This window comes from Ciconia boyciana, chromosome 25 (genome assembly GCF_034638445.1).
Source record: "Ciconia boyciana chromosome 25, ASM3463844v1, whole genome shotgun sequence".
Lineage (NCBI taxonomy): Eukaryota > Metazoa > Chordata > Aves > Ciconiiformes > Ciconiidae > Ciconia > Ciconia boyciana.
Genome location: NC_132958.1, coordinates 5,097,390 through 5,109,850, shown reverse-complemented (window position 1 = coordinate 5,109,850; position 12,461 = coordinate 5,097,390). Strand labels below are relative to the sequence as shown.

General features: G+C 41.3%; 1 protein-coding gene across 1 annotated transcript in view; it reads right to left on the bottom strand.

Moving 5' to 3' along the window:
- The window catches only part of KCNU1 (potassium calcium-activated channel subfamily U member 1), a 52,737-nt gene that overhangs the window by 19,697 nt on the left and 20,579 nt on the right, over positions 1–12,461 (bottom strand). The window contains exon 19 of the mRNA XM_072845978.1: positions 11,278–11,374. Coding sequence (XP_072702079.1) covers positions 11,278–11,374 — 97 coding nt within the window. The remainder of the gene's footprint in view (positions 1–11,277; positions 11,375–12,461) is intronic.

The following is a 12,461-nucleotide window of genomic DNA, read 5'->3' as shown; positions in this document are numbered from 1 at the left end:
CGGAGGAAAGCATTTAAAAAAAAAAAATTAAAAAAAAAAATCTTTCCTTCAGGCAAGAAAGGCACCAAAGAGGTAGAAACAGATCTGTGTGCACTGGCTCCTGCACTACTGCTGCTCAAGAGGAGGCAAGAGCAGAGGGACCGGCAGCTGGAAGTAGCCTAGCGAAAAAGAAAGGAAGAGCAAACAGAAAGCAATGTGCTCCAGGTGCCAAATGGCTCTGGAGCACATAGTTTCCTCTTACAGACTGGCAGTACCAAGCCATGAAGCTTCCAATCTTTGTCCAGGCCCTTTAGCTGAAGTCCATCGATCTCCAGAAGTTCACAAAGCATAGCCAAAGCCACCACACTACCTATCCCTGTTGCTCTCTTCTGCTGCTTGCACAGTTCTTCCTCTCAGCAGCATTTGCAGCAAGAAGTTGCAGAGGCAAACAGCATGTTGCATGAAGCATTTTTTTTTTTAATCAGCTCTGAATTACCCATCCTTCAGCAAAATTAAAGGTCATCTTGCATCTCTGACAAGGGGCAGAGAGAGGCTTCAAACTGGCTCTCCTGAATTCACCAAGCTAGTACAAAACTGGACGGAAAGGGGATTGTGTACCCCTTTAAATCTCTGCAGTGTCTCTACGCAGCCCCGTGCTAACTGCAAGCAATTGCATCTATTAGCCACACGTCTCCTCCTCAGATAACGAATCCTTAGGCCAGTGATTAAATGGTATTTTGGCAAGTTAGAGACTATCTTCTCATAAGCTCCCTTACTTGACTCAGATTTACCAATCAAACAATGCATATATCTCTATCATAATAAAGCTATCATCTATATACACAACCTGTCAGAAATGACAACTCCTCATTCTAATATTATGGGAAACATATATGCCTTGGAGGAAACACCTGTTGGATCCCTACAGTGGGAGAGAGCAGGAAAAGACAGCAGGAAACCCACTTCATCATAACGGCATCCACCTTGCCAAAGCCAAGCATATTCTGATTTAACAAGCCATTCTTTAGTTAAGGGTTCCTTCTGCCATATACTCTGCAAATTACATGATTCTTACGGAAATCTGATTTTCCTGAGAGACTCGTAAATCATCCTGCACTGGACTCTGAGGAGCTTGAGGATGAGGGCACTGGAACTGACATGCTGTAGTATCTGACAGAGAGAGAGAGAAATAGTCTCTGATTGAGCTACAGTCACTCACTACAGCCATTAGCAGGTTATCTGGGTCACAAATTGACTGTGCTGTGGGTGCGCAGTTATCCGCGTCAGCTCTGCATGAGTCTGGAAAGAAAACAGTTGCATTCACGTGAAGCTGTGCATTGCCATGTCTGTGTTACCTTTCTTTCTCTATCACATTCTCATTTGATGTCCTTACCACTTACATTGCACTGAACAGAATATCAAAAAAGCACAAGACCAAGTTACCAAAGACCGTACAAGTGGAGCTGACTTACAAAAGCACTAGGTACTGTGGACTGTGGGCATTTCTGAACATGTGGTCTCAGTGGCTGAACACTTGAAAATACCGTTCCACAGTGTCAAGTGCATAAGCCACTGGCATAATCAGTCTGTGCCCAACCCACAGATGAACTAAGTCTATTACAACAATAGCCCACCAGAACTCAGAGAAAAATTTGGTTTTATACTGCAAGTAACCCCAGTTCAATACTTTATATATAATCCAAAATGGCAGTTCGGTCCAGTGTACCAGAGTCGAACTGAGAGTGCTACAACATGTTAAAACATTTCTTTTTTGCCTGTTTCCACAGCCATGACCCAATATAAACCAGTCACTCATGTTTGCATGAATCAAAGTAGATAACATAGCTCTTAGCTACTCTAAAAGATGGTCAGACACATCCAAGATGCTTCAAACTTCATTTGAGGACTAACATAAGTGAGTAACAGTTGTCTATAGCATTAGAAGGCAGGGAGTGGAAGTCCTTTTATCAAATTCTTAGCTGCCAACAACTTCCCGCTGACAAGCTATCTTTAAATTCTTCATAATGCCTTTGCAAAGCCCTAAAGCTTTGTTGAATCCCTCGCCTGCAGTCTTCCGACATCAGCTCTTCCACTCCTTGTCGTGGGAAAATGTGGCTACAATGAGTCTTAATGTCATGTGTATGCATCGAGGTCTGTGCTCATGTGGTTTGCCTTCTGTGCTCTAAGTACAGAATAGCAGCAAATCCGCAGGAATCGGAGCTTATTTCTGTGTCCTAAATTTTGCCCAGAGAGAGACAAAGAGGTAGAAGCCTATGCTCACAAAGCACCTCAGGACAAGCAAGGCCTGGAAGAGTTGCACCGTTGGTCCCCGGAAACCTACACACGTGAGAAATCTGTGCACAAAAGTCTCCAGAAAGAAAACACCCGTGGGTACCTGCATGATGCAGGCAGGTTGCTCCAGCAGCTGGATCTGGAAAGCCTCAGCCCACGAGCACAAATGCCCTGACGTCCTTCCCCTGCCTCTGTACCACAGCCTTGGGGATGATTTAACACTTGGCATGTGGGCTGTTCGGTTCACATCCCATTTGGGAATCCTCTTATTGTTTTTTGAATCGCTCCCAGATCCGCACATATGTTAACCTTTTCCTTTAGGGAGGAGTGGAGTTTCACACACACAATGAAAATTGCCTGCGCCTGTGAAGGCTGCTACAAAGCCCCTTTTCTCACTCCCAGGCCCACACTGTGAGAATACGGTGCTTGTCTGGACTTGGCTTATTCATCGTCATGGATTATATCACTCCAATCATAATGCAAAGTGCTTTCCCTACCTCACAAGGAACTACAAGGCTTAATTAATTGACACAGAGGTATTACGTGTCATTGCAAAATATTACAATTTAGAGTATTCCATCCAATAATTAACAAATACATCAGGCAACAAGTAAAACCAATCTTAAAAATGAGTAGTTATATTTTTCTTAATTACATCCACTGAACCAAATCTGCCCCTAAGCAATGCACATGTAATCCCAGTGAAGTCAGTGTGGTTGTACAGAATACACTAAAATAAAAATAGTCTGTAGTTATCATCTATATTGCAGTAATACTTACAGTCCCCCACTAAGTTTAGGGACTCCTGCTTTATTTAGAGTTGTAAACATGAACAATAAAGGTAAACTAACTTGAACTGAGAAAACAGCATGGAAAGACATGTAGCATTGGGACTTACACAACACACAAATAGAAAGGCTGAATCCTAGTCTAATAGGCGCTGTCTGACACCGTATTTTAAAACAGAGCCAAGATTCTCTAATAACAGGACTCCAGGTGATGATGCCTTAAGATGAACTCCTGATACCTGTGTGGCAGAGTCTGAAGAGTTGGCAGCACTATAGAAATTCAGAATGTGTAAGGATAACTGGACTGAACTGTCTGAACATTGATCTAGATGCATTAGGGCCTACTTCTTCACTAAAGAAACCTCAGAGTGACATATAACAAAAGACATCTCCTGCTTTTGTTATCTGCTCTCCATTTCTGCATCAGCCTCCATCCAAATCACCTCCCTCAGCTAACATTTTACTATATAAGGACATGCTGTTCAGCCATAGACACAAACCAGGTGTAATAACTCCAACACTTTTGCAAATTAATATAGCACAGTTATTGTGGAGGAGCTGGATACAACTTCTGCAGGCAGATCTCATGGGTCAGCTACGGGCATCGTTTCTGACAGAAAACAACAGCTCATTATGCATAATATCCCTTGTGAAATCTTTGCCAAAGTCTCCCTTCTCCCTTTCTGAGGTCACAGGAGGGCTAGATAAAATGCAACTTCTTCTCCTTGACATGGACAAGCGTATGTGCATATTTTTGTTCTTCCACTGCTACTTGGACTGGGCGCAGGTTGTATTTTAAAAACTAAAGCCTGATCCTGCTACCCACACACAGAATAGAAGCTTGCTTTGATTCCAGAAAGGCTGCTCAGAGAGTAAGACAGCAGGCAGCTTGAGTAAGGATGGCAAAATTCAGCTCCTAATTATTAAATTAAAACCTTGAAACAGTCGTCATGTACAAAGAGACAAAGTAGAATTTGGCAAACAGGAAGGGAAAAAACAAATCTTCTCATAATGATAAATAATCTCTGATGACAACCTTGTCATTTTTTGAGAGCATCTTAACAGTTCCCCGTTTTTATTTTTTTGGTCACTGCTTATCAAAATTTGCATGGCTAGTTAGTGGGTTAATTTAATTATAAGCAGCATTTATGAAGAGCCTGATGGGGGATCTGCAGCAGGCAATAGAATCTGTTCTTGAATTATGAAATTGCACACACTCACACATCTGGAAGCCGTCATGGGACAGATCGCTGTCTTGTAAATGCGTGTTGAGTGTTACAATATTTTACTAAGCACTCCCAATCTGTCAAGGTTTACAGGAGAGTAGAGACTGGGAACATTTGGGATCATTTGTGGCTTAGAGCCATCAGCTACTTCCACCCACTTATTGTTACGTTATTAATAGCAAAATAATCTAAAGAGCAGAACTTGGCTTACTCAAGATCTTAGATAATAGAAGTGATTTTCACTAAGGGCCAAAACCAGGGAGCCAGGACCCAGCTGAATAATAGACTATGCTGAATAGCACAGCCTTATTTTCAGCTGAATTGGTGGTAACTTTGTGCAGACTCTGTTCCTTAGAGGACCTACCTGCAGACCTAGCCTAGCCCTGTTGTTTCAGGTCTGTGTAAGAGGTGGCGCATGGTGACAGCACCCAAGAAATAACGAGAGGAGAAAATGCTATGTAAGCAATGTGATGTTGACCATCCCTTGTTAATTGCCCTCCTCAACAAGGGTTAATGGTAAGAAGGGCTTTAAGCACCACATATAAGATAGATAAATTCACACTTCATTGAACCATGGACAGCATAACAAAAGCTATCTGCCAGAACAGAAATGTTGAGCTGTACCTCTATGCGATCCCTACTAAAACTCAAGTTAACTGGCCAAAAACCAATGCCATTATGCTCGCATGACATCCAGGGATGCTTGCGACTACCATATCAGCATTGCCAAGAGTAAGTGACATCCTAAATTCTCCTAGACTCAAAACAGAGTCCAGAATGGCCAATTAGCTACCAAGACTCAAATCATGTAGCAGTCCAGTTCTAGACTGGCACACAGGAATGGATTTCCTCCCATGAAAAACAATCCCCGGTTGAAGAAATCAGGACTTTGCCTGAAGTTTCTTTGCCTTCCAGAGCCATAGCTCAATGAAAAGATTTGGAAGACTTTGAAACTTCATGGAGCCTTTGGCTTCTTGTTAAGCCATTGCATATCTGTTTAATTTAAATCCCCATCCAATCATTAAATATGGGTGTTTTTTTTAATGGGTCATTATGATGTGATTTATAACATTGGTGTAATTGTCAGAATTACTGTGGGTAATTAAAATATGAAATGCATGCTGCCAGAGGCTTCAGTCACTCTCAGCACCCTCATTAAAAATCAGGAGCTGACCAAATTATAGACTGGTTTGCACAAGTTCACAGGGAAAGCTAATTATGAAACTTATCCTTATGCACTCAGAACTCACACCATCAGTCATGCAAATTCTTTAAGTGATTATACTATTGTATAACATGGAATTGGATTAGTATGTACAGGTGGGTGCAGCTTCAGTTACAATGTGCAGTACAACAGTACTTTGGATGGTGAACGTGAATCCCTAGAACTTATGCAAGCTTGATGATAGATGTAGCACAAGGGCCTGGGGAAGAGAGAGGTGGTGTATTTTCATATGAAATATAGGAAAAAAAAAAAAAAGACTGAGGAATACAGGGAGAGGCTGCAAAGTATAAGGCTCTCTGATCTATAATGGTAAGTCTCAGAGAAGAGAGGCATGTGAACACAAGGGAAGAGAGCTTCAGAAAGAAGCTGGAATAAACTTTGGATTAGCTGGCTAAATTCATAAGGAATGGCGGCTGGCTAAAATCACAGGGAGTTTAGGGGCCAAATACAGTGAGTGTGAATACAAACTGAAGTTAAGAAAAAATTCTATGTATAAGGGCGGGCAAGGGCTGAGACTTTTTCTTTCCAGTATTCCGAAATTTTTACTCTCCAGAAGGGAAAAAAAAAACAAAACAAACCACACAAAACTGGAGGCCTATATACAAAATTCAACCAAAATTGAATCAAGAAGTAAATCACCGATGGAAGAGTCCTGTTAGAGTTACCAGTAACATCTCTAGCGACTTAAAGCCCAAATAGAGTATGCTTTTGCTTATTATGGGGTTTAAAAAAAAAAAGTGAAACCCCTTTTTTCAATGCCAGTATGCAGACTTGGTTTTCATGCAAAGAGACAATGCTGTCTGTACAAAACAAGTTTTGGCAGATTTTGCACACCATGGAAGCTAGGTTTTCTGTGTCAGAAATCCACTAAAATATCTGCTCCATCACAATGATTTGTCAGTCTTGTTGGCTGTGCAAGTTTCAGTGAAGATAAGACCTCAGTGTTCCATGAGCGAGATTCAGCCAGCCTGCATCAACAGAACAATTTATTGGGGTGCTTAAAGATCCATTTATACCAAGAAGAGTCACGTTCCAAAAATAATGCTGATTTATATTCTGTGTACCTGTACAAGATTCTGGGGGTTGGAGATGTGAGGAGAGAAAGCCTGGGGGAAAGTACACATGGACTATGTCTCCCACTTGAATTTTTTTAACTCAGATAAACCTAATTAACTGCATGTGTATTTATCAGCTTAACTATCACTCCATCCAACCTGTCACCCTGACTCTGACAAGTAGTCCTCAAAAATACACAGCAAGAAAAATGGGACTTCCCAACACAACAAAAAGTGGAATGCAAAATATTGTCACCTCTTCCTAGAGGAGCTCCCTGCCTAACATGGGTTCATAAACTTCCAGTGTCCAAAATATCCGTTCATCATCTTTCTTATGCATCCCAAACTCCAGAAATGCCATTTGTGTAGTTCAGGAGGCAGTCTTTTTAGAATCCCACCCCTGAAGTGTTTGAGAGGTACCTATAGGCATCCACACTTTTCCACGTTTCTACAAACCCTCTGAGGTTTGGCTATCACTGAAACACCCCTTCCACATCTTTCTCCCATTCTAGCAATAAAAGTAAAGCTGAAGGAACATGGAACTTGTCTAACTTGTGAGGGTTTCTGCTATGCCAACAGACTGCTAAATTTTCCACAGAGCCTCCACCCTGTAGTGTAAATACCAGGTAGTGATCAAAAGCACAATGTGCCTGCTGACAAAAGGGATCTTGCTCACTGTAACAACACTTTCTCCACCTCTATCTATCTCCTTTTTCTTGAGAACACAGTTTTACACTTGTCCTTCATACAAATAACCCGAGGGTGGGAATTATTCAGAAGGCTCGTGTTTGACACCCCATCTGTTCATTTCTGACAGCGATATATAATGTAAGGCTATAAAAACTTGAAAAATAATGCAACATAAAAAGGGATTGACTCGGCTCCAAGAGGCCATAAACGGTAACAAATACCATTGTATGATTTATTTCATGCTGTAATCTTTACAGTAAGTCATCTTTCAGACATTTCCTTGTGACAGGTTTTAATAATATTAATGCCCAGAGCAATCCAAATCATCGCCAATAGACATATTTATCAAGCTGCCAATCCAAGTAAATGAAATTCTATAAGCAATAATGTAACATGTTTAAAGGAAGCTAATAAAACAAGTCAGGAGAGAAATACTACTGCAAAGTATGCTCTCTCTAATCCAGCCTTGGATTTTATACAGCCAAAATGCAAATCTTTCCCTCCATGATTTATCGCTCCAAAAATACCAATGACCTTTTCAGGAGCTCTTGTACAGCCCTTCTCACACATTTATAGAGATTGTGATGCATTCTGCCAGACTAGCTGAGCTGGAGTGCTCAGCATTACTGCCTTGTTTTGCCCTGCCTTTGGACTGGGAAGTGATGGGTAGCATCAAAGAGTAGGATCTTAAGTCTTTAAGATTTATTAAAGACTGACAAGCCTTAACATAGGCTTGGCAACTCAGCAGGTATTTACAAGCAATTATCCAGGCCCTAGATAAGTTACAATTAACAGGGAGCTAAAACTTGGTTCTTTAACCTGGTTTCCCTTTTAATCTAATTCAGTTTCTACTAATCCATTGCTTGGCTGAAGTGACTCTACACCAGGGCAAAAGGGAAGGAGACATTGCAGAGTTGTGTACACATGGAGCCTTGCTCACAAACATTCTTTCATGCCTCACTAGAAACTTAGCAGGAATGAAAAACAAGAGTCAACAATTCAGCAAAACATACACCATTAAATTTGTCATGCCTTAGGCAAGAATGTGTGGAAAAACCATGACTAGTAAAGCAAGTGTATCGATGCAGGGGCTCAGAAGTGCTCGAGGAATCCTAACAGGTCTTTATGTATTCACTTCTGGATGAGCTTTATAGGTCTTTGGGTTTTTTGGTATTGGTTTGTGATTACTTTTTTTTTTTTAATGACACTAATTAAGTTCTTCCCCTAGATATAAAGATCTGCTTATTTTCAGTGGGGGAAACAAAAAGAGAAAGAAAGAAATGTACAAGACTTAATACGTGCAATACAACAGAAGATATCTTTCATTAAAATAGTCTAGGACACCAGCACTATTGGCAAGATCTGAATCAAGTATGTGTTTTGAGTCTTATAATAGGCCACACCTAATTCTTTCCCACTATACTTTATTGAATTTCCCTGAATTATGGTTTGATTACATTTTTCATTGATTAGCCCACATGCAAATCTTGTCTCAATCTCAGATGCAAATTTCTGCTTGAAAAAATAATTGGAATTCAAGTATTTAGCTGGCTAAATGTTTGTCCCAACACACAAAGATCTTTTCAAAGGACCCCATAAAGGAGCAAGAGGGTAAGTATCCAAGTAATTTTTAAAAGCACTGCCTGCTGGACACAGTGAAGTAATCCCTATTGTATATCCAGAGAACCCTGGAAGTGAGACTTGCCTTAAAATGTCTACTTTCCCTGGATCAGATTGCAGTTAACCATCCTAAATCAAATGGAGCAGAGATTTGAACCTGGAGCTCCCCTTGGTCACTGTCCTAACTATGCTGATTTAGAAGCAAACGGTCAGCGTTAGCTTTTCTATTAGCAGAACACCCCAGGTAGAAAACCTCACCTTAGTCTGAAAATGGGCAATTAGATCCAATTCTATTGTTGGTTTAAATAATAATAAAAATGATTTGGAATTAATTTGAGAACTTTAATGTTATGAAGAGTCAGCCCCAAAGAGCTGTATTTTGCATTATAAGGTTTCCTCTCTGACTTTTAATACCTCATTTTACCCTTTCCTACTTTCCTTTGCCTTCCCACTCTTTGCTCTATTTAGACTGAGAGCTCTTTAAGGCAGAAACTGCCTTTTACCGTGCACATATACAGCATCCAGCTTAACAGGATCCCAGTCCCAGTAGAAGCCTCAAGGCACCGCTATAATACAAATAATAAATACTGCAACTAATAACAACAGTATGGTAAAATGTCCTCCCCAGGGAAGTGCTGGAAGACCAGTCCCTGGTGTCATTTAAAACTAAACACCAGAAAACATACCTGCACTGACTGGATAGACTATAGAGTCTTTATGGTATGGTGATGAGGGAGAATCTTGATGGGGATGGGAACAGTTATTTATCTGCATATTTGGCTATTTCTTTAGGGGATTTCAAAATGTCTCTTAGTAACATTTTTGTTCCTCACTGCTAAGCAGCAGCAGAGATCTCAGAGAAAATAAATAAATAAGAAATATATAATCCCCAAGGTGTAATCCCAGAGTATGGAAACTCACTTCACTTAAATACCTCCCTCTGGCATAATTGACTTTTCATGTGCATGTTAATAATGATATTTCAGCAGGTTGTGAGGGCTTGTTCTTCTCCCCCCACGGTAAATTATGTTATTGGGCATGAGGAGGGGGAGGGACACATTATAAATCTAATTATGTTTTCATTTATATTTAACAAGTCAGCACAATCTGGTAGTATGCACATATGTATTTACCATGCAGTTCCAATATTTACAGCTGACCTAATCAGTTGTAGGACAGCAGCACCACATAACATTTTATTGTCCCAATACCATGTATGTGCTGGGGACAGCTGCTAAGATGCAAAGCTCTCCAGAGGACACCTTAGAGTCCTTGCCATACTGACAGTTGCCTTTGCTGGTGAAGCACAAGATAGGGTTTGGGAGGGAGGAGAGACATTATTTATTAAGCCTCTTCAGTTCTACAGCAGCTGCAAATTGCTCACAAGCAGAAACAAGGCAAGAAGTACTAGTTTGTGCATCTCTCTTCCCCTACTAGGTTCCTGTTTATTCCCTGCAAATTCTGGTATGACACTGTTTGCCAATATGTCCTGTCACCCTCTCTAGTGGATGCTTTGGAAGAGCATAACAGCTTGCTATTACTGACAGCTCAGTATCAGACCATGATACCCTTCCTTATGCTGAATGTAGCAGCTCAGGTTACAAGGAGTCCCAGTGCAAGTCAACTGGACTGGCAAACTAAGTACACTGTAGATAAGAATACTGCAGTTCACACCTTGCATTAGACAGAAGACGACTATGCTCTGACACCAGTTTGTAAACCCTGCTGGGAAATCAGATTCCTCTGCCTAGGAAGAATTTAGATGGCCTAGAAGTACTCCTCTAGCATGCATTACTGATGCTAGACAGAAAGGCTGTAGGGTGTCATTTCTCTTGATCTCTATTTGCCTTTAGAACAAACTTCTTTTAGAGTATACCAGAGTTAGCTAGTCTTCCAGGTTGCTGCCAGTGTCACACTGTAATTAAACATCTGAGCAAAGAGCAAATCTTGGTGTTGGCATTTATGTTCCTACCCCTAGCCACTCCTGCCTCCACTCTGCTCTCTCAGAAGGAGCCAAATAAAATGTGCTCATGACTCAGCTGTTCAGTGATGGTATCATTGGGCTTCTGCCTGGAAGGCAGTGAGCACTTTCAGGACGTGTACCAATCCCTTCCTTCTGCTTCCCCTTGTTCTTCCACAGTGCTATCAGGAGTTCACAGCACAGGCTTTGAGCTTGCAGGAGAGTATGAGGCTAAGGATTTGGATACATATGCATAAGTTGCATTTTCTATGCTCTTCAATTAATCAAGATAGGGAGAAGCCATAAACCAACCATAACCACCACCAACAACAGAAGAGTTAGCAAAGAGGTGCACCCTGCTGTTCCCACTTTCCACACAAATTCTCAGTATGTCAGTCCAGGAAATGCCTGCTCAGCATACACACAGCTTTACGTTTCTTACCCATTAACAAAACTCCAAGGTAGAAGACCACCAAGGGACCTTGACTTTGCAGGCTCTCCATCTGAAACATGTGATTCTCTACAGAATTTCAGTTTCTCTGAAACAAAGGCAATGAAACAGAATTGGGTTCCTTTTGTATAGCCTTCAGTTGCATTTAGATTGTGTCTGCAAAATGGCTACCATGGCATTTGAAGATTCTGTGGGGGCTTCAGAAATGCTAGACAAAGGAGCTCTGAGTACTTGGTTATTCATACCAACTGCTCAGAAATACAGCACAGCATTATAAGATAGTAATTCCATCTAGTATGCATAAAACAGTCTTAAATATGGTGAGCACTACATACTTCACACATGATTTCATTCCAAAGGGAGCTCCTTTTCTTTGTGAGGTTCTTGTGTTGCAATCCAGAAGCTAAAACTCACTCAGAACTGCTGAGTTTTTCCCCCAAAGTGAAGGAAAGCTTTGTCACTTCTACAGGTGGAGGCATGGATAAAGGAAGCATACCCTCAACACATAGCTAACACACACTCCTGTGACCTTCAAGACCTTTATTCTGTCATTTTGCATGGGGAAGAACAAAACGTGCTCTCAACTAGAGAGAATCACAGCTTACATTTGAAAAGGAGGGGATCCCAGGGCTAGTCCTGAATGGGGTGAGCAGGTTTCTGGGCTGGTCCTGTAGGGAGGGGGAAGTCCAAGGTGTATAGGGGTGCTGGGGCTGGGCCTGTCCTTAAAAGCGTGGAGGAGGAGGAGGATCCTGGTCCTGCAGGGGAGAAGGCGTGCTCTAAGTGCTCCACGAAAACATGGTCCTCCATACAAGAAAAAAAAAGCCAGAAGGTAGGAAGAGTTCATACTCTGTACTTGTACCGTCCTCATACTTGTCATAAGTGACTTGCAATTATTTACAACACTATTCTCTGCAAGTCAAACCATTTTTAACTTCCTCAATTTCCCATCAGGAAATAAAAATTCAGAAAGGCTAAGTGGCCTAAAGTACCAGATTGAATCTGAGGAAGCAGATCAAGAAAGTGAGCTCAAGTTTCCCAAATCCTAAAGTAGCTATTTAACAGCTGGAACATCTTTTCTCTGACATTTGATCTAGTCCTTTCTGGGCCGTAATCTGAGGTCACGGGCCATTAAGCCCAGCGTTATAACACCAGGCAGTGATTTGAGCATGTACAGC